Raw genomic sequence first — 22,784 nt, forward strand, 5'->3', positions numbered from 1 at the left:
AAAAGTGGCCCAAAAATGAGATTTAATATTTTTAAATTTAAAACAAAAAATCTTCTGCAGGGCAACAACTGAATTCCACAGTCAAGGCAATAATTTGCCAACTCAATGAAAGAACATGCACTGGTCCAAGACAGCATCCCTTTAAATCAGTTATGAAAGGGGGAATTATACAACTGGATGGGTGAAGTGTACAAGGCTCCACTCTCTCCAGATAAAGTCAACACTGAACTGGCAACAGTCCAAAACCATGCCACATGTAAATCTGAGTTGTGCAAAGAAAAGCTTTAAAAGGAACAGGGCAGGGGGCAGAGAGAAAGCATTCAGTGTAAAAATGCACTTTATACATCAGTTACCCCAAGAGTAACTCATTTGAAGAATTTACACAAATTATAATGCACTGTTACAAGTCTTAACTATAGATTATATGTAAACTGCAAGCAAACCAGTGGTCTGACATACATACTGAAAGGAAATATGATAAATAACAGACAAGATTTCCCACCTAACTTAATAAAGGGTAGCATTACACGAATTAAAACAAAAAAAATTAATACAATTAGGTGGAATTTGAGTTTTAAAAGAAAAAAAGACAATAGCAAACAAAAAAAAACTTTAAAAGCCCTCTCTTCACCTTTGGCAAAGTAGAATCAAACCCAGCACATACCATCTCATCTGGACTGAGGATACCAAACTGGACCCTTTTGATGGTGCGCAGTGGGCATGCGCTATCTCCGGAAGGAGGTCCTTGCATGGTTCAAACTCCCAGCAGTCAAGCGGCGTCTCGTCAGGGGTGGAGAGAGAGGGATATAAAAGCGTAATTTTTCTTTTTAAAAGCGAAAACTGTTAAAAACCCCTACTTTCACAGACGAAGCGGTCACAACCGCACCGCTAAGCCCTCCCAACCGTGGGCCAGCCTTCGAAGTAACTAGCCCGCCCCCCCCAACCTGAGATGTATCCCCCTCCCTTTTTTCCCTCCAGCTCCGGGTGCGCTCAAAGCGCATCTGAAAGCTCTAGCGCTTGTGCGCCGCTTTATATAGATTTCAGTCGGCTACGGGGTCACCGTCGCCGGCACTGCACGGGCTCGAACGCCGGCGTATGGAAATGAGGCGGCCGGTCCAGCGGCGATTGGTCGAGCCGCTCGTATCCTATTAATCATCGGGAACCCGCCCCCTTTTCACGCGGGGGGGAGGGAGAGTCCTGACGGAAATACCCGATCGCGGCCGAAGTGGGGTTTTTTTTTTGGCGGACCCGGGGAGTGTGCGAAAGAGAGAGAGAGAAAGCGAGCGCTTGGTGGCTCGAGCTGCTTTACGGAGCCTGAGGCCTAGGCCGCGTTTGCCGTCGCCTCTACCTCACACGGTTTACCCGAATCCCCGAACGGCCGTCCCTCCTCCCCACCCCCTAAAAGTCGACTTTTGTTTTCCACGCAGCACCCCCCCCCCCAAGTCGCTGTCGTCGTCGGAGAAAAAAAAAATCCGGTACCTCAACGAAGCCTCGGCCTGTCGTAAGAGGCGCCCCGGGGCGGAGCGTCGCTGAGGCGCCGCTAGGAAAACCCGCTGGAAGCCTGGACCCGAGGCCCGACTCTCGGAGCGGTTATTTTGGGGTGGGGGGGTTTGGTGTGGGCCACGGATTTATCGCCAGCGGCCGCGTTTTGTTTGGTTTTTTCTCTCTCTCTCTCTCTCTGTTCTTATCTGGAGTTAGTTTCGGATTCCTTTCGACAAAAGGAGAGACATTTTGTGGAAATGTTCCTGATCTGCGAGAAAATGGAGGCGAGTGATTTCAGAGACAGCTCCTGAACAACAATGAACTTGGTCTTTCCACCAACATCTCCCCCCTCCCCCCGCCCTTTTTAATTCCACAAACTTAATTTTATTTTAAAAGAATAAGGTCCATTTCGTCGCTCATTTCCTGAAAAAAACCACCCCCATCACCATCTAATTAATCCAAAATAAAATTAGACAAATCTCTCCAGGCAAAGTATGTCGCAATACTTTTTTTTTCCCCCTTTCGTGTTCAAATTACTGTATCTTGGGGGGGGGGGGGGTTTGTCAAAACAAAAACACTTCTTTAAAAAAAATCTCTTTTCTTCAAATCTTTTTGACCCACGTTTGTCTGAATAAAAGAAGGATCATTGCCCATCTTTTTAAAGTATTTCTTGAGGGTGGGGGAAACCAAATTTTCCTGAGGCTTCAAACCTACCAAGGTTACTTCTAAAAATAAAAAAATAATTTGCTTAGCCAGTTTTGAGGATTTGCCATGCCCACACTTAACACTCTGGTGTAACTTGTCCTACAGGGTAAGTTCCCATGTTTGTTTGTTTTTTTTACAAAACTAAGGCAGCGACTATGTTCTTTTTCTCTCTGTATGGTTGAACAATTTAAGACCGCTACAAGTTGGCACTTTCAGTCGCTTCCTGTTACAGTAATCTTTCCTGTGCTGCTCTATATCTTTCATTTTTTTTTGACATCTTTTTTGAACAGAGTGTAGTACCAGAGATGTAAGGCACGGCCAATATTTCTGAGGAAGGTTGTATTCGATCCGAAGCGTTAACTCTGATTTGTCTCCGCAGATGCCGCCCGACCTGCCGAACTTTTCCCGGCAGTGTCTGTTTTTGTTGAAATATTTCAGGGAGACTGAGTTAGGGTGGCTGTGTTGTTAGAATCCCTCTTGTATCGCCTTTCCAGGATCTTTGGGGAGTCGTTGGCCTGAAGTTTGGCCCTGGGTAGCACTTCAGTAGTGAGGGAGTGCCAGAGATGCCACTTTCAGGTGAGATCTCAAACCAAGGTCTTGCCCGCCTTCTTGTTCATATCAAAGATGCCATCATTATGAGAGTTAAAAATCGCACAACAGGTTATAGTCCAGCAGGTTTATTTGGGCGTATGGGCTTTCACAGTGCTGTTGTGTGATTTTGAACTTTATCCACCCCAGTCCAACACCAGCACATCCACATCGTCATGACTAGAATCATAGAGAAGTACAACATGGAAACAGACCCTTCTGTCCAACTCACTGAGCAGTTATCCTGAATTAATCTAGTCCCATTTGCCAGTATCCCTCTAAATCCTTCATATTCATGTGCCCATCGGATGCTATTAAATGTACCAGCCTCTGCCGTTTCCTTTGGCAGTTCATTCCATGTACACACCATCTTCTGCGTGAAAATATTGTACTGTAGGTCCCTTTTAAATCTTTCACCTTAAACCTAAGTCCTCTAGTTTTGGGCTCCCCTAGTCTGGGGGAAAAAACCTTGGTTGAAGGGCTTTTGCTCAAAACGTTGATTCTCCTGCTCCTCGGATGCTGCCTGACCAGCTGTGCTTTTCTAGCACCACACCTTCAGAGTCTTAGAGATGTAGAGCATGGAAACAGACCTTTCGGTCCAACCCGTCCATGCAGACCAGATATCCCAATCCAATCTAGTCCCACCTGCCAGCACCCGGCCTATAACCCCCCAAACCCTTCCTATTCATATACCCATCCAAATGCCTCTTAAATGTTGCAATTGTACCAGCCTCCACCACATCCTCTGGCAGCTCATTCCATACGCGTACCATCCTCTGTGTGAAAAAGTTGTCCCTTAGGTCTCTCTAATATCTTTTCCCATCTCACCCTAAACCTATGCCCTCTAGTTCTGGACTCCTCTATAAGGTCACCCCTCAGCCTCCGCTCCAGGGAAAACAGCCCCAGCCTGTTCAGCCTCTCCCTGTAGCTCAGATCCTCCAGTCCTGGCAACATCCTTGACTTGGCTGTTCAGTGCTGAGGGATTTCCGCAGTGCCACAAATGCCTCTTTCAGGTGAGATCTCAAACTAAGGTAGTCTCATGATGATTAAAGATTCCATTAAAGAAGAATGTGGGGGTTCTCCCTGGGGTCAGTATTTATCTCCCAACTAATATCTCAAAAAAATGGATGTCACGTCATGGGGGGGGGGGGGGGGGAGGGGGGAGGGTGGTGGCAGCATGGTGGCTCAATGGTTAGCACTGCTGCCTCACAGCGCTAGGGACCTGGGTTCGATTCCAGCCTCAGGCAACTGTCTGTGTGGAGTCTGCACATTCTCCCCGTGTCTGCGTGAGTTTCCTCTGGGTGCTCCAGTTTCATCGCACAGTCCAAAGATGTGCTGGTTAGGAGGATTGGCATGCTAAATTGCCCAGTGTTCTTGGATGTATAGGTTAGGGACATTAGATTAGTTAGATTCCCTACAGTGTGGAAACAGGCCCTTCGGCCCAACAAGTCCACACCGACCCTCTGAAGAGAAACCCATTCTCTCTGACTAATGCACCTAATACTATGGGCAATTTAGCACGGGCAATTAGGGGAAATGTAGAGTAACACGGTAGGGGAATGGGTCTGGGTCAAATACTCTTTGCGGGCTTGGTATGGACTTGTTGGGCCAAATCGCCTGTTTCCAGGCTGTAGGCATTCTATTATCATGTTTGTGGGCGTTTACTATGCAAAAGTTGGATGCTGGATATCTTGTGTTATGATAATGACAACACTTGAAAAGCTACATCAGTGGCTGTATAATGCTATGGGTTGTTCTGCAGTCATGAAAGGTACTAGAGAATTGGGAGCGTGTCTTCTGATATGTTTGTCCAAATTTGCAATGTTTGGTCAGCAGGATAGGTGTTTTCATGTGCTATCAGTGGGGCATTGAACTCAGGCAGAGACATGGTTTTGGGTGAAAGGGAGTTCATATTTGAATAACTTATTTTGAGTCTTTTGAGGAAGCAGCCAGCAAGTGCTGTACTTAGTTTTCCTGGAGGCATTTGATAAGGTGTACAAAGTTAAAAATCACACAACACCAGGTTACAGTCCAACAGGTTTAATTGGAAGCACTTATTTGCTATAAATTCTGTGTCCTACAATTGTGTCGTCCACAACAACCTGAAGAAGGAGCAGTGCTCCGAAAGCTAGTGCTTCCAATTAAACCTGTTGGACTATAACCTGGTGTTGTGTGGTTTTTAACTTTGTACACCCCAGTCCAACACCGGCATCTCCAAATTTGATAAGGTGCTACATCAAAGGTTACTGTGTAAACTAGCAGCTCACAGTGTAGGGAGTAACACGTTAGTATTGGTGGATGATTAGTTACAAATAGGTCTGTTTTGGCTTGGTAGGTTGTTACAAGTAGATTGCTACAGGAATCAGTGCTGGGGCCTTGACATTCCACAGTTGGTATTAATAATTTGGATGAAGGCGTCTAGTGTATTTTTCCTAAATTTGCTGCTGGCACAACATTAGGTAAAGTGAGTTTTCAAGAGGGCATAGTGTCTGAAAAGGCTAATGAACGATATTGTCACATGGAAACTGATGTTTGGAAAATATATCCACTTTGTCAGGATGAATAGAACAACAGCATATTAATGAAACCGAGATAGAGTAAGATCTCTGGACAGAGGGATCTAGGTCTCCTGGAGCCAGTGTCACAAGGTTAGTACATAGGTTAAAGTGGTTAGGAAAACCAATCGGGTGATGGCATTTGTTGCAAGGATGTAAGTGCAAATGGCTTTCTTTTATTAAAAACCGTAAGAACTGAGGATGTGGTAAATCAGAAACAGAACTTCTGAAGAAGGGTCACTTAACCCGAAACGCAGACGTGCTGAGCTTTTCCAGCAATTTCTGTTTTTGTTCCTGGCTTTCTTTCATTGTACGATACATCAGTGAGGCACTGTGTACGGTTTTGGTTTCCTTTATTTAAATAAGGATATCAATGGTGTGAAAGCAGTCCGGAGAAGGGTCACTTAATAGATAGCTGGGAGAGCAGATGATCTTACGAGTGTATCCATGAGAGTTTAGAAGAATGGGAGGCTACCTTAATGAAACATGGAAGATCCCAAGGGAATACGGATGCTGAAAGGATGTTGTGGAAGTAACCGAACCAAGAACAGGGTTTACAAATAAGAGGGATTCCATTTGAGATGGAGGTAAGGAGAATTTATTTCCTCTGGGGTTCATGACTCTTTGTAATTCTCTTTTCCTGACAGTCGTGAAACTGGAATAATTGAATGTTTTTCAGATGGAGCTAGTTAGCTTATTGATCAACAAGGAAATTGCATGCCCTTGGGGGTTGATGGGAATCTGTGTTAAAACCACAATCAGATCAGATGGGCTAGGCCGGAAATTCTTTTCCATCCCTTATTGCCCAGAGGGCAATTAAGAATCAATCACATTGGGTGTGGGTCTGGAGTCATGTAGGCCAGGTTATGGTAAATGTCTTTTCCCTAAGGAGTGAATCAGATGGGTTCTTACAACAGTAGAAGGTGGTTTTCGGGTCTGTGTTAGACTAATTGTTTACTGACTGCCCAGTTCTAGTTGCCTGTTGTAGGAAGGATAATGTCAAGCTGGAGAGGGTTAGAAAAGATTTACAAAGATTTTGCTGGGAATGGAAAGTTTGTGTCATCGGGAGAGGCTGGATAGGTTGGCACCTTTTTCACTGAAGTATAGGAGGTTGAGGGGTGACCTTATGGAGGTCCCCTTTTTAAAGTCATGAGGCGTATAGATAAGCTGAATGACAGGTGTCTTTTCCCTATGGTGGGGGATTCAAGACTAGGAGGCATGTTTTTAAGGTGAGAGGACTAGATTAGATTCCCTACAGAGTGGGAACAGCCCCTTCGGCCCAACAAGTCCACGCCGACCCTCCAAAGTGTAACTTACCCAGACTCATTTCCCTCTGACTAATGCACCTAACACTACGAGCAATTTGGAAGGGCCAGTTCACCCAACCTGCACATCTTTGGACTGTGGGAGGAAACCGGAGCATCCGGAGGAAACCCATGCAGACACGGGGAGAATGTGCAAACTCCACACAGATGGTTGCCCGAGGCTGGAATCGAACCTGGGTCCTTGGTGCTGTGAGGCAGCACTGAGCCACTGTGCTGCCCCAAGATTTTAAAAAGGACGTGAGCAACCTTTTTTACAGAGAGGGTAGTTCATGTGTGGAATAAACTTCCAGAGGAAGTGATGGATGCTGGTACAATTAGTGTTTAAAAGACATTTGAATAAGTTACATGAATAAGAAAGATTTGGAGAGACAGGCAAGTGAGACAAGTTTGTTTTGAGATTATGGTTGGCATGGACTGAAGGGTCTGTTTCCATGCTGTATAGCTCTGTGATTTCAAGTTTTACAATCTGCTGTGGTGAGATTCAATCTGCATGACCACAGAACATCAGGCCTGGATGAGGAGTCTAGTGACATTAGCAATATGCCACTGCCTCTCATAAATGGTTTATTTCTGTTGCTTTGGTTTTTATGAGACAATGGTTCTGATGGTAATAGAGATTAGGAATGGGGGGGAATGAGGTGTGTGTGTGTGTGTGTGTTTAGAATTATTAAAATTATTCTTGGGCCCTTCAGGAGGATTGTTAAGTCCTACCAGTGTTAGAAGTTTAGAATTCTCCCGCAAGTATTGGTTTTGAGAGTGTCGTGCTAGAAAAGCACAGCAGGTCAGGCAGCATCCAAGGAGCAGGAGAATTGACGTTTCGGGCAAGAGCCCTTCATCAGGAATCTCCTGCTCCTGGGATGCTGCCTGATCTGCTGTGCTTTTCCAGCACCACACTCTGGACTCTGATTTCCAGCATCTGCGGTCCTCACTTCCTCCACACACATTGGTTTGCCACTTCAGTTGGTAATTTTAAATCTGAGATTTTAGTCAGCCAACGTGGAGATAGAATACGGAATCAGAATTAATGTCAGCGCCTGCCAGAGCAGGTTTGGGCTGAATGACCATCTCGGTTAGCAAAAAACCAGATCACCTTGTGTTTTTAGAAATAATATCAAAATAACTATTACAGGTACTGCAATCACGAAAGCGAAGATGCTAGAAACTGCACAGCTTATTTAATGTAGAAGAAAATGGTTTTTGAGATGGCGGCCTATTGGCAGTATATTTTATATTTGTGTTGTTGCTGGCTGATGATGAAATCAGCGGTTTTCAGAAGTTGTTTCTGAAATCTCAGCCACAGCTGTTTGAAGCCTACAGGATACGTCCACAGGGAAAAGTTACCACCTTTTCCTGACTCTTCAAACGTGCATGTAATCAGATCAAGCTTGCTCCTGGGACTGAGCTGTGTCTGATTAGGCCTTTGTTCTAAGTGCCTCTTTTGGCTGAATCCTGGATGCGTTGGAGATCATGAGAAAGGAAGGTGACTGTGTTTGATTGTTGCTGTTTGCATTCGGGCATTTTGTGGAGGGTCAAAAAGATCCAATGCAGCAGTCCCCCCGATAGCAAATGCCCCCAGGTATGGACAAACTCACCCAGTAAAGGGCGCTGCTGGCTTGGGTGTACTTGCAGGATGGAAGGTAGATATACTTCAAGGATTTTCTGTGTTGTAAGGTAGGCAGAGGATGCCCAAAACTCTGCTCAAAGGAAACTTGCCTGCTTGACGTGGTGGCATTAGAAATCAACACTTGGGTGCAACCAGCCAATGACTGAGGGAAAGGCAGTGTGACGCTGACATGTAGCACTGTAACCAGCCATCACTGGTGTAAATGCTGGGGAATTTAAACTATTCACAATGATAGCCAAAAGTCACTCCACTTGTGGCAGACCCTAGCACCCAGCTGCTCCGAAACACCACATACAGGGAGTGCCCCCACCCCAAAATTACGGATTTACTACACAGATGGTAGGATGGCGACATCTGTTTTAAAATAGACATTCCAGGGAATATGTACTGAATTTGGTTTTGCATGATTTTTTTAAAAAATGCTTTTGGCCTTGTAGCTGAACAACTGGAATCATCCTGATGACTGATGAGGCTAGTAGGGAAGAGGACTAACTGAATGGTCTCACTCCTGTTTCCCTTTTGTAATTGTTCTGTTCTTGCTGTTGGGAGTTTAGGTCTGTCGGAATGTTATGATTCATGCATTCTTTTGGGTGAGCTTAATTCCTAACATAGATCCCAGCCGAGAAACCACATCCCTTTGATTTTCTGATAACCCCACCAGCACTTCCTGAAAACACAGATGGATTGGTGTCTCCTGTCCCCAACAAGGCCTCGTTTTCCCTCAGCCGTCACACGTACCGAGGTCCTCTTCCTAACTTGTTGGGGTTGCGATCACTGAGCCTTCTCCCTGTTGTTTTTTTTTGGGTTTTCAGATCTGTCAGCTTTGTGCTTTTTCACAGAATCCCTACGTGTGGAGGCAAGCCATTCAGCTCATCGAGTCCACACCACCCCTCTGAAGAGCATCCTGCCCAGATCCACCCCCTTACCCTTGCTCTGTGATCCTGCATGTCCCATGCCTTATCCACCTTGCTGTGCGTCCCTGGACTCTGAGTAATTTAGCACAGTCAATCCATGTCTTTGGACTGTGGGAGGAAACCCATGCAGACACGGGGAGAATGTGCAAGCTCCGCACGGACAGTCAGCTGAGGTTGGAATCGAACCCAGGTCCCAGGTGCTGTGAGGTAGCAATGCTAACCACTAAGCTACCATGGATTCAAATCTCATGCCTTTCTCTGTTATGAGAACCTGCCCCTGTATCAAAGGCTCTGGTAGCCTCCCCAGTTGCGGGTCAGTAGCTGAAAGTTTGGGGTTTTCAGCTCCAAAGTACTGGTGGCTGATGCAGAGCTCGGTGCGCTCTCCCTGACACTCCACTGATATCACTTTGTTCTCACTGAGGGTCCACAAATTATTTTCAACTCTAAATGGAGTTGTGGTGGAAAAGCTTTAATAAGCACTGGGCTAAAGCACAGTATCACTAAAAGTAATCAAGTATTTTCCCAATTTCATCTGTTATCTTCAGATATTTTTAGGCAAATTATAACATCAACTAAAACTAGTTTAAAATCCATAGATAATTCCTTTCCAGCTATAGTGATGTTGAGACCTGGATGTTCTTTGTTGTTCCATCAAATAATGCAGACCTGGTCCATCTGCAGTCTTAGCATATTGGTACCCATCCTATTGCAATCATCTCTTCATTCCCTAAGTACTCATTAATCTGAATGATCTTAATCTTGAATGCAGTCAACAACTGACCCCTGGGTGCCTTGGTGGTTTACAGTCAGGAAGTTTAGTGCCACTGTTGTAATGTAGGGACCAAGATACCTCATTTCCTGTTTGCACTGCTGTGTGCAATGTGAGAAACAGATCATTTGTTCTCAGTGATGTTAGTTGCAGGCTAAATCTTGACTAGAACACTCTGGGGGAGCACTCCCTGACTTTCTTTGAATGGTACCTCGGGTTATTTAGCTTCCATCTGAGAAGACTATTGGGCTATAGGTTTTGTGTCTTGTCTGAAAGTTGTCACCTTTTGGCAGCATAGCATTCACTTGGGTCAGCTTAGGCGACTGGACTTGGGAGCTGCCAATGTGACATTGACTGTCTGGATTTCAGTGCTCCCCTCACTCTCACTCAGACGTGACTCTGCCTGAAGTTTCTGCGGTCTGTTCTTGCATATGTAACCCCGACATTACCCTTCTTGTTTGCAGGTTTGATAGCAATGTCATCCTCTGGTGTACTGACCTCTGTCTAGCAGAGGCCAAACAGCAACCCTCCAGCATTTTCTTGTACCTCCCCGGACCAGGAATCCACTTCTGGATTTCAAGCCATATAGCTAGGTCTGTCACTGATGTCACTCCTCTAGGGATCCTGTCTGCACATCCTTCAACACTGAATAGCCTACTTCTACTGCCTTCCCAAAATTCATAAACAGCAATGCCCTACTCAATCCATTGTTTCAGCTTGATCCTATCTCGCTGCACTCACCCCTCCCTTTGTGTGGTCTTTCCTACCTACGTTTGTGAATCTCCCGTTGACCTGTGTCCCTGGTTTCATGCACCTAACTCTTTCCCCACACTGTGGATGTTCAATACCTTTACACCTCCATCCTTGGCCAGAACTCTGTCGGCGATCTCGGCTCCTTCTTTGAAAGGAAGCCTAAACAATTAATCCCAGCCCTATTCTGCCTGGCTAAGCTTGTTCTCCAACTCCGCTGACGTCCTCTAGTCTTCAGGCATTCTCATCCCATTTTCCAGCATTTGGCCCTTAGCCGTACGTATGCCCTCCTCAAGCTTAGTCCTCCTGCTCCCCCCCCCCCCCCCCCCCCCCCCCCCCGAGGCCCATGTACTCAATGAATCATTCTCCACCAGTTTTGCTAATTCCAATGTGATATGATACATCTTCCCCCAACCCCTCTTCAGCATTCCTAAAAGTCAGTTTCATCAGTGACGCTGTAATCTACTCAGACACCCTTAACATCGCCCCCACCCCCACCCCAAGTCGTGAAGTGATGTATGGAGGGGACAGCATTTATGCTCCAGTTTGGGTTTGGGGAATTGGGGGTAGAATGCTGGTGCAGAAAAGATGTTGATAGTTCAGAGTAAGTGATCAGAATGTGAGAATGGCAGAACCATGGTGTGTCTCACTGCCACACGTGGGACGGGAGGGAGAGGAGGACATGATAACAAAAGAAAGTGAAGAAATCGTTCACCGTTTTAATGGGGTTGAACTCCGTATTAAGTGCAGAGGGCTGTGAAGATGAGATGTTGTTCCTCCGGTACACTGAGATTCAGCATGCCGAGGACAGATGTGTGGGCATACAAGCAGGACGCTGTGTTAAAATGATCGGCTACAGGAAGGTCGGCTGCACCTTTACAGGATGTTGGTGAGGGCACTTTTGGAATATTGCATTCAATTCTGGTCTCCCTGCTCTTGGAAAGATGTTAAACTTGAAAAGGTTCAGAAAAGATTTACGAGGATATTGCCAGGATTGGAGAGTTTGAGCTGTAGGGAGAGGCTGAATAGGCTGGGGGTGTTTTCCCTGGAGCGTCGGAGGCTGAGGGGTGACCTTATAGAGGTTTACAAAATTATGAGGGGCATGGATAGGGTAAATAGACAAGGTCTTTTCCCTGGGGTGGGGGAGTCCAGAACTAGAGGGCATAGGTTTAGGGTGAGAGGGGAAAGATATGAAAGAGACCTAAGGGGCAACTTTTTCACTCCGAGGGTGGTGTGTGTAAGGAATGAGCTGCCAGAGGAAGTGGTGCAGGCTGGTACAATTACAGCATTTAAAAGGCATCTGGATGGGGATATCAATAGGAAGGGGTTAGAGGGGTCTGGGCCAAATGGTACTAGGTCAGTTTTGGATAACTGATCGGCATGGATAGGTCAGACTGAAGGGTCTGTTTCCATGCTGTTTAACACTAATTCTTTTCCTCCTGACTCAGGGAAAGACTGCCGCTCACTGGGCCAGAACCACCTCGAAATGGGAATATTTGCACTTTGTTCGTCCATACAGCTGACGTTTCAATTCCACAGCAAATATAAACTTTGAATTTTGAGGTGGGTGCAGGAAGGGAGGAATCCGAGGACTTTGAGTTCACCAATCTTTTACAGGCGGGAGAACAAGTTGATAAAACTATTTGAGACACCTGCCTATGGGAAAAGGAGCTGAAAACAAAAGCAGGGGAGTGATATGGATCCTTTGTAATTTATCGGTTGGGCCATTGTTGGAGTAGTGTGTTCAGATCTGCACTGAGCACTTCGGGAAGGATGTGACAAGGCCTTAGTGAAGGTACATAGGAGGTTCCCCGGGATGGATTGGACCCAGAGGACCTCTCCCCATGGAGAACTTGGGGTTGTTAATTGAGTGGAGGTGCTTACAGGGGAGGTGCAATCGACGCATTCAGGGTTAGGAAGTATTTTGGTACACTGTTTAAAGAGAAACTGTTTCCAGTGATCTGGGGAAAGCTGGGCAAAGCTGCATGTGAGAGAGAGAATTGGTGACCAGAGGGGCATGACTTGGTAAGGAGATCAGTGAGAAAGATGAGCAGTTTTTAACCTTGCAAGTTATGATAGTCTGAAATGTGCTGCCTACAAGCATCCTTTGGCCGGGGGGTGGAGGGGTGCTGCTGGAAGCACAGACAAGGGAGGGTTGGATTGCTTTCCAAACCACCATGTCTGGGCTCGATGGGCTGAGTGGGCTCCTGCTGGAATGTATTACAGACAGTGGTAAACAAGCAGTCCCATAACTATCATTATGGAGGCATGGATAGAGCAGGGACAGGAATGGCTGTTGCAGGTTCTGGGATTCAGATGTTTCAGTAAGAACAGAGAAGATGGTAAAAGAGGGGGAGGTGTGACATTGTTGATCAGGGACAATATTACAGTTGTAGACAGGATGTTTGGGGACTCGTTAACTGAGGTAGTATGGGCTGAGGTTAGAAACAGGAAAGGAGAAGTCACCATGCTGGGAGTTTTCTATAGGTCTCCAAATAGTCCCAGAGATGTAGAGGAAAGGATAGCAAAGATGATTCTCGATAGGAGTGAGAGAGTCAGGGTAGTTGTCATGGGGGACTTCAACTTCCCAAATATTGACTGGGATCACCACAGTATGAGTACTATAGATGGGTCAGATTTGTCCAGTGTGTGCAGGAGGGCTTCCTGACCCAGTATGTAGACAGGCCGACAAGGGGCGAAGCCACTTTAGATTTAGTACTGGGTAACGAGCCTGGCCAGGTGTTAGATTTGGAAGTAGGTGAGCACTTTGGAGACAGCGATCACAATTCTGTCAGGTTTACTTTAGTGATGGAAAGGGATAGGTGTACTCCACCGAGCAAGAGTTACAGCTGGGGGAAGGGAAATTACGATGCAATTAGGAAAGATTTAGGAAGCGTAGAAAGGGGAAGGAAACTGCAGGGGATGACCACATTATAAAATGTGGAGCTTATTCAAGGAAAAGCTCCTGTGTGTCCGAGATAAGTATATACCTGTCAGGTAGGGAGGACTGCAGATTCTGGAGATTAGAGCTGAAAAATGTGTTGCTGGAAAAGTGCAGCATTGAAGGAGCTGGAGAATCGACGTTTCGGGCAGAAGCCCTTAAGAAGAGGTCTGAAATGTCGATTCTCCTGCTCCTTGAATGCTGCCTGACCTGCTGCACTTTTCCAGCAACACATTTTTCAGATAAGTATGTACCTGTCAGACAGGGAGGAAGATATAGAACGTGTGAGCTGTGGTTTACTAAGGAAGTGGAATCCCTAGTCAAGAAGAGGAAGAAGGCTTTTGTTAGGACAAAATGTGAAAACTCAGGGCGTTTGAGGATTACAAGGAAGTCAGGAAAGACCTAAAAAGAGAGCTCAGAAGAGCCAGGAGGAGACATGAGAAGTTATTGGCAGATAGGATCAGGGTTAACCCTAAGGCTTTCCATAGGTATGTCAGGAATAAAAGAATGATGAGAGTTAAATTAGGGCCGATCGAGGATAATAGTGGGAAGCTGTATGTAGAGTCAGAGGAGATGGGGGAAGCACTAAAATATTTTTTGACAGTGGTTCACTCTAGAAAATGAAAATGTTTGCGAGGAAGATACGGAGATACTTTCATCTAGACTAGAAGAGATTGAGGTTCACAAGGAAGAGGTTTAGAAATCCTGCAGAGTGTGAAAATAGACAAGTCCCCTGGGCTGGATGGGGATTTATCCTAGGATCCTCTGGGAAGCCAGGGGGGAGATTGCCGAGTCTTTGGCATTGATCTTCAAATCATCATTGTCGACAGGAATAGTGCCTGAGGACTAGAGGATAACAAATGTGGTTCCCTTGTTTAAAAAGTGTAGGAGAAACAGCCCTGGTAATTACAGACCAGTGAGTCTCACTTAAGTTGTTAGCAAAGTGTTGGAAAAGGTTATAAGAGAGAGGATTTATAACCACCTAGGAAAGAATAATCTGATCAGGGACAGTCAGCACGGTTTTGTGGAGGGTAGGCCGTGCCGAACGAATCTTATTGAGTTTTTTGACAAAGTGACCAAACAGGTAGATGAGAGTAAACAGGTTGATGTGGTGCATATGGATTTCAGCAAGGCGTTCGATAAGGTTCCCCACAGTAGGCTATTATACAAAATAGGGAGGAATGGGATTGTGGGAGATATAGCAGTTTGGATCAGTAATTGGCTTGCTGAAAGAAAACAGAGGGTTATAGTTGATGGAACATGTTCATCTTGGTGTCCAGTTATTAGTGGTGTACCGCAAGGGTCGGTGTTGGGTCCACTGCTGTTCATCATTTTTATAAATGACCTGGATGGGGGCTTAGAAGGGTGGGTTAGTAAATTTGCAGATGACACTAAGGTCAGTGGAGTTGTGGATAGTGATGAAGGATGTTGTAGGTTGCAGAGAGACATAGATAGGATGCAGAGCTGGGCTGAGAGGTGGCAAATGGAGTTTAATGCGGACAAGTGTGAGGTGATACACTTTGGTCGGAGTAATAGGAATGCAAAGTACTGGGCTAACTGTAAGATTCTTGGGAGTGCAGGTGAGCAGAGAAATCTTGGTGTCCATGTACACAGATCCCTGAAAGTTGCCACCCAGATTGACAGGGTTGTTAAGAAGGCATACAGTGTTTTGGCCTTTATTAATAGAGGGATTGAGTTCTGGACCCAGGAGGTTATGCTGCAGCTGTACAAAACTCTGGTACAGCCATACCTGGAGTAATGTGTACAGTTCTGGTCACCGCATTATAAGATGGATATGGAAGCTTTGGAAAGGGTGCAGAGGAGATTTACTAGGATGTTGCCTGGTATGGAAGGAAGGTCTTACGAGGAAAGGCTGAGGGTTTTGAGGCTGTTCTTGTTAGAGAGAAGAAGGTTGGGAGGTGACTTAATAGAGACATATCAGATAATCAGAGGGTTAGATAGGGTGGACAGGGAGAGCCTTTTTCCAAGTATGGGGACAGCAAACATGAGGGGACGCAACTTTAAAGTGAGGGGAGATAGGTATAAGACCGATGTCAGAGGTAGTTTCTTTACTCAGAGAGTAGTAAGGATATGGAATGCTTTGCCTGCAACAGTAGTAGATTCACCAAGTTTAAGTACATTTAAGTCATCATTGCACAAGCATATGGACGTACATGGAATAGTATAGGTTAGATGGGCTTCAGATTGGTATGACAGGGCGGCACAACATCGAGGGCCGAAGGGCCTGTACTGCGCTGTAATGTTCGAATGTTCTATTTCGGTATTTGATTCTTCAAGATGGGAGATTCTAACCTGAATGCTGTTTCTATGGTGACATAGAGATCATACAGCATGGAAACAGATCCTTCAGTCGAACCAGTCCCATAGTCCCAAACTAAACTAATCCCACCTGTTTGCTCCTGGCCCATATCCATCCAGATCTTCCCTATTCATGTACTTATCTGAAATGTCTTTTAAACATTGTAACTGTGCCTGTATTCATCAAACTTTCTCTGGAAGTTCATTCCACACATTAACCTTTCTGTATATTTTTTTTAAAAATTGCCCCTCATGTCTGTCTTTAATCCTTCCTCCTCTCCCCTTAAAATATGCCCTCTGGTATTGAAATTCCCCCACCTTAGGGAAAAGACACCTGCCCATTCACCTTCTACCCCTCAGGATTTTATTAACCTAATTAAGGTCACTCTTCAATCTCCTAATCTCCAGTGAAAATACATCCCAGTCTATCCTGCCTCTCCTTGTAACTCAAGTCCTTTATTCCTGGCAACATCCTGGTAAGTTTCTCTTTCTGAACCGTCTCCAGTTTAATAATAATCTTCATATAACAGGGCGACCAGAAGAGGGGGTATCCTCCAAGTGGCCATTTGTACTTGCTGTTAATATCGAAGTTCGGGGTGCAGGTAGTTTTACATGTAGGACTTTGGTTTCAGTTTTGTTTCCTTGAGTTTCTTTCCCTGGACAGCTCCTTCTAAATGAGCCTTGATCCTGCAACAGTATCCTCCCACCCTGTGCTTCATCACCATTGGTTAGGTCACTTTTGGTATACTGTGTTCGATTCTGGTCTCCCTGCTATAGGAAAGGTGTTGTGAAACTTGAAAGGGTTCAGAAAAGATTTACAAGGGTGTTGCCAGGGTTGGAGGGTTTGAGCTACAGGGAGAGGTTGAATAGGCTGGGGCTGTTTTCCCTGGAGGGTCGGAGGCTGAGCTTATCGAGGTTTATAAAATCACAAGGGACATGGATGGGATAAATAGACAAGGTCTTTTCCCTAGGATGGGGGAGTCCAGAACTAGAGGGTATAGGTTTAGGAAAGATATAAAAGGGATTCACACAGAGGGGTGTGTGTGTGTGTACCAGAGGAAGTGGTGGAAGCTGGTACAGTGACAACATCTAAAATGCATCTGGATAGGTATATGAATAGGAATGGTTTAGAGGCACATGGTCCGAAAGCTGGCAAAAGGGGTTAGATTGGGTAAGGATATCTGGTTGGCATGGATGAGTTTTACCTAAGGGCCTGTTTCCATGCTGTACATCTCTATGGCTCTGTAAGCTGCATAAAATGAAGGTGTTACTTAACCAGGAACCAACGTAAGGCAGTGAACAGGAGGGTGAGGTTTGAGATGTCAGAGTGACAGACCGTCAGGGACTTTACTTGGTCGGTGGCTGGCTAGGTGAACAGTTTCTGGGAGTGGCTGGCTGATGGATATGGATGAGGGTTTCAGCAAAGTAGTGGAGGTTGAGCAGCAGTGGGCACTGGCAAAGCAGCAACTTCACTTGTGCTCAGTTATGGACGTTGTTTGGCGAGCGCACACTTTCCTCCAGTTGCCTTGCCGGACCACCACAGACGGCCCATGAGATATGGCCACAGCTGTTAGCTGCAGCCTAGCTACACAGGCTAGGTTAGGGAGTCATGATTTGGAGATGCTGGTGTTGGACTGGGGTGTACAAAGTTAAAAATCACACAACACCAGGTTATAGTCCAACAGGTTTAATTGGAAGCACACTAGCTTTTGGAGCAATGCTCCTTCGTCAGGTGACAGTGGAGAGCTCAATCCTAACATAGAATTTATAGCAAAACTTTACAGTGTGATGTAACTGAAATCATACATTGAAAAATTGATTGTCTGTTAAGCCTTTCATCTGTTAGAATACAGTGATAGTTTCACTTCTTTCATGTGTAAATCACAAAACCTTTTTTGAAAAAAGTTGCATTCTCAGGTTAGCTGTTAACAATGGTGATACCTAGACAATATGTTGAAGGTGTTAGCTCCGTGTTCTCTGTCTATGACCTGATGTTTAGATTGATTCTAATCTAAAAAGTGAGATAACAGAGTTTTACATGAATACATGCAGTTTTTGAGCAAAGTACAATGTAACTCTGCAAGTACAAATTCACCCCACAAAATATGTGTGTGCATGTGTCTGTCTGTCTGGGTTGGGGGTTGAGAGTGTGAGAAAGTGTATGTATGTGTGTGTAGTGAGTGCAGAGTGTCTTAAGTCTGTGAGGGGGTGCATATGAGAGTGTGGGAGTGTGTGTATCTGTAAGGGTGTGTGTGGTGTCAGTGTACATGTATGTGTGTCCGTGTGTATGTGTGTAGGAGTGCCTGTGTGTGTGCGTGTGTGTAGTGCAATGGTGATCACCTGTAATGTCTCATGAACCCAAGGTCCCGGTTGAGGCCCTCCCTATGGGTACCGAACTTAGCTATCAGCCTCTGCTCGGCCACTTTCCTCTGCTGCCTGTCCCGAAGTCCACCTTGGAGGATGGTCACCCGAAGGTCCGAGGCTGAATGTCCTGGACCACTGACGTGTTCCCCAACTGGGATGGAACCAGTTGCAAGAAGTGTCAGAGTGTGGACATAGATACCACTATTACGCGTGGGGACACCTCCCACCTTGTACATGGCAGGTACTCATGTGACTCAGCCAACGTTATCTATCTTATACGTTGCAGGCAAGGATGCCCGGAGGCATGGTACATTGGGGAAACCGAGTAAAGGCTACAACAACGGATGAATGGGCACCGCACAACAATCAACAGACAGGAGGGTTCCCTCCCAGTTGGGGAACACTTCAGCGGTCCAAGACATTCAGCCTCGGACCTTCGGGTGACCATCCCAAGATGGACTTCGGGACAGGCAGCAGAGGAAAGTGGCCGAGCAGAGGCTGATAGCTAAGTTCGATACCCATAGGGAGGGCCTCAACTGGGACCTTGGGTTCATGTCACATTACAGGTGATCACCATTGCACTATACATTCACACAAATACTCCTACGCACACAGACGGACACACGCACACACCCTTCCAGACACACACACTCCCACACTCTCACATCCACCCCCTCACAGACTTAAGACTCTCTGCACTCACGACACACACATACACTTTCTCACACACTCAACCCCCACCCCAGACAGACAGACAGACAGACACACACACACACACACACACACAGACAGACAAAGATCCACATGCGCACACATATATTTTGTGGGGTGAATTTGTACTTACAGGGCTACATTGTACTTTGCTCAAAAACTGCATGTATTCATGTAAAACTCCGTTATCTCACTTTTTAGATTGGAATCAATCTAAACATCAGGTCATAGACAGAGAACACAGGGGGCTAACACCTTCAACATATTGTCTAGCTATCACCATTGTTAACAGCTAACCTGAGAATGCAACTTTTTAAGTAGATTAGGGAGGTTAGTTTTGAAAAAAAAGTCACTGAATGCTTTATTCTCTGATTGTTTTCCATCTACCAGCCCACAAAAGATCAGTTTGCTGAATTCACTTTCACAAACGACCCTCCCTGTGCGATGAACCCGTGCTAGGCCAGGGTCACAACCATGACTGCACTCTACCCAGAGAACAAAATGTTTTCTGTGGGCCGGCAGCCGTTTGGGACGAATACAGGCTGTGTGATTGTACTGCTGAGTATTCGCAGTTCAAACAGTCAGTGTGTGAAACCTTTCCACCCACAGCCTGAAGAGAATGAGAATTCTAATGACGAATAACCCTTCTCCGGTCTACCAGCTCACCACCTCACTTGGTGAAACCACTCCCAGGTTTGTGTAAATTCAAATCCGGTTGTGTTTTGCACGATTGTAATCAGAAATAAACATATTCTAGCGTCATTGAAAAACATGGTACAAAAGGGGTTTATTTGAGCTTTGTCTGTGCTATCTCTTTGGAGTTATGTACTCACTCCCAAATCCCGCGCGCTCAACTCTGACTGCATAGTCAGTTATACAGCTTGTTTCAATGCAGGAGACCACTCAGCACGTTGAGTCCACATCAGCCTTGAGGGAGTATTTTACTACATTCTGCCTCATCTGCCCATTTTTATATTTTCTCTGTGAAAAGTGACTGGTTAAGCCAGTATTTCACTCCAAGTCATAGAGATGTACAGCACGGAAACAGACCCTTCGGTCCGACTTATCCACACTGACCTGTCCCATTAGCCAGCATTTTGCCCATTATCCCCCTGAGCCCTTCCCATTCATATACCTACAGATGCCTTTTAATTGTACCAGCCTCCACCACTTCCTCTGGCAGCTCATTCCATACACACACCACCCTCTGGGTGAAAAAGTTGCCCTTTAGGTCCCTTTTGAATATTTCCTCTCTCATCTTAAACTTATGCCCTCCAGTTTTGGACTCGTCTACCCTGGGGGGAAAAAAGACCTTCGCTATTCACCCTATTTATGCTCCTCATGATTATATAAACCTCTATAAGGTCACCCCTCAGCCTCTGACGCTCCAGGGAAAACAGCCCCAGCCTGTTCAGCCTCTCCCTGTAGCTCAGATCCTCCAACCCTGGCAACATCCTTGTAAATCTTTTCTGAACCCTTTCAAGTTTCACAACGTCTTTCCGATAGTAGGGAGACCAGAATTGCACGCTGTACTCGAAAAGTGGCTAACTAATTTTCATCCTTCAAGAATGTATCCTAATTCCCTCTAGGAAGCTATAATTGAATCTACTTCCTCCACCTTTTCAGGGTTTCAAAGGGAACATGGGGCCCCAGGCAGCTGATACCTCAGCTACCAGCCAGGGGGCTGGCTTGGGTGCTAATAGTGGAGCAGTCGATGATTGGGGATTTACACGAGGGTTCCACGTTCAGAGCAGAGGTACCTGAGAGGTGGTTGGAAATGGTTGCAGATGGAGGGGAGTAGCCATACTGGGAGGAGGCCATTCAGCCCCTCCAGTCTTTCCCACCAGACAGCTTGTGGCTTATCTGTCCATACTTCCATTACTCACATTTACCCACTTTCCTTGCTTCATTTGGATAATAAAACTCTAAATCTTGGTTTAAAATGAACAATTGATGGAGTAGTGTTAATTGCTGTTTGTGGTAAAAAGTTGTTGGCATCTTCCACCCATAGTATGTAATGCGAGACCGTGCCCCTTGGCCCCAGATTGTCTGACCGGGGAAGAGTTTCCCAAGATCTAACCTCCCTTGAAAATATCAATCACATCACCTTTTGTCCTTTTGAATTCCAGGGAATGCAGACTTCATGGGTAACTTTATCCTTCTCATGCAGAACCTGAGCAGCTCAGTGTTTGGTAATACAGTCTTGTATCTGAGGCTGTATGGATTTGTCATCTCTGGACAGCCTGGACACAGACCACAACTGCGTCCAGCTATGGGAAAGGTAGATGACTGTGCCATGTTGGAAGTCAGGTTAGTAATTTTCTTTCCTGTTGACCTTTTCCCACCTCGCAACTCTTCGGTGGGTGCCGTAGCTTCTAACGTTTGGGAATATTGGGTTCGGAAAAAAGAAAGCAGTGCAATGTTTATTTTCTCTGGGCATTCTCCCCCATTGGTTTAATCAAAGCTGGGTAATACTCTCAGCCCCTTAATAACACAAACAGTCATCCAGCACAGAAACAAACCCTTCGGTCCAACCAGTCCGTGCCGAACATAATCCCACCTGCCTGCTCCTGGCCCATCGCCCATCTCCCTCCAAACCTCTCCTATTCATCTATTTATCCAAATGTCTTTTAAACGTTGTAATTGAACCCACATTCACCACTTCCTCAGGAAGTACATTCTACACACAAACCATCATCTGTTCAAAAAAAAATTGTTCCCTCATGTCTTTTTTACACCTCTCTCCTCTCACCTTAAAGTCTTCATCTTGCAATCCCCTGTCCTAGGGAAAATACTCCTACCATTAATCCTATCTAGACCCCCCATGACTGTTAAAACTTTGATAAGGTCACTCTCCACCTCCTACGCACCATTGGAAAAATGTCCCAGCCTCTGCAGCCTTTCTTTAGCTGGATTGCTGCGTGCTGGTGTTCATGCTTGTTGGGTATCTCTCACCCTATCACCAGTGTGTTTATCCACATTCACCATAAATGCATCTACGTTTTCAGCGTCTCCACTCCCTCTGCAAGCAAGTTCCACATTGCCCCCACTGTAGTTGATCAAAGTGTAAGAGGCATTTTGACAATCCTATGTACAGGCAGAGAATGTAGGAGTATGGACCATGTGCAGGCCAGTGAGATTGGTTTAGAGTGATGGTGTGGTTGGCCCAGCTGTGGTGAGCTTACAGGCCTGTTCTGTGCTGTTCTGTATTCACTGGGTAAAGACAGTTCTCGTTTGGATTTATTAGTGATTGTCTGACATCGATGGTGCCATGTTCTCGTTTTCCTCCCCAAAGTGGAAATGCCTTCTGTAAAATGCTGGACCAGTAAATGCGATGCGTTTGGCCATTTTCAATAAACTTAAAGTCTGAAAAACCTTTGTGATTTGTATTATTTTGACCGTACTGACGATCCTGATGCACAAAGGAACGATTGTTGGAAATCTGTAGCTTCACATTAGCTCAGGTATATAGCCACAGTGGCCAGGTTAGACTTCCACTGCCCTTTCCAGTCTGCCCAGGCCTAGCAAAGAACTCTGTACTGTATAATGGTTCCAACTGGTAGGGGCCCAGCTCAGAGCTCTGCTGTACAGTGGTTCCAACTGTCAGGGTCCCAGCTCGGAGCTCTGTGCTGTACAGTGGTTCCAACTGTCAGGGTCCCAGCTCGGAGCTCTGTGCTGTACAGTGGCTCCAACTGTCAGGGGCCCAGCTCGGAGCTCTGTGCTGTACAGTGGCTCCA

General features: G+C 45.8%; 1 protein-coding gene and 1 long non-coding RNA gene across 2 annotated transcripts in view; one reads left to right on the forward strand and one right to left on the reverse strand.

Annotated features, from left to right (window-relative positions):
- Window positions 1-967, reverse strand: part of polr2a (RNA polymerase II subunit A) — a 32,386-nt gene extending 31,419 nt beyond the window's left edge. Inside the window, exon 1 of the mRNA XM_072591667.1 lies at window positions 665-967. Coding sequence (XP_072447768.1) covers window positions 665-751 — 87 coding nt within the window. The 5' untranslated portion in view covers window positions 752-967. The remainder of the gene's footprint in view (window positions 1-664) is intronic.
- A 288-nt stretch (window positions 968-1,255) lies between these two features.
- Window positions 1,256-22,421, forward strand: LOC140492639 (uncharacterized). The gene is made up of 2 exons (XR_011963592.1): window positions 1,256-1,766; window positions 18,623-22,421. It is a non-coding gene; the product is annotated as an uncharacterized lncRNA (long non-coding RNA).
- Window positions 22,422-22,784: the final 363 nt, after the last annotated feature.

The sequence above is a fragment of the Chiloscyllium punctatum genome, chromosome 21, assembly GCF_047496795.1.
Source record: "Chiloscyllium punctatum isolate Juve2018m chromosome 21, sChiPun1.3, whole genome shotgun sequence".
Classification (NCBI taxonomy): Eukaryota; Metazoa; Chordata; class Chondrichthyes; order Orectolobiformes; family Hemiscylliidae; genus Chiloscyllium; species Chiloscyllium punctatum.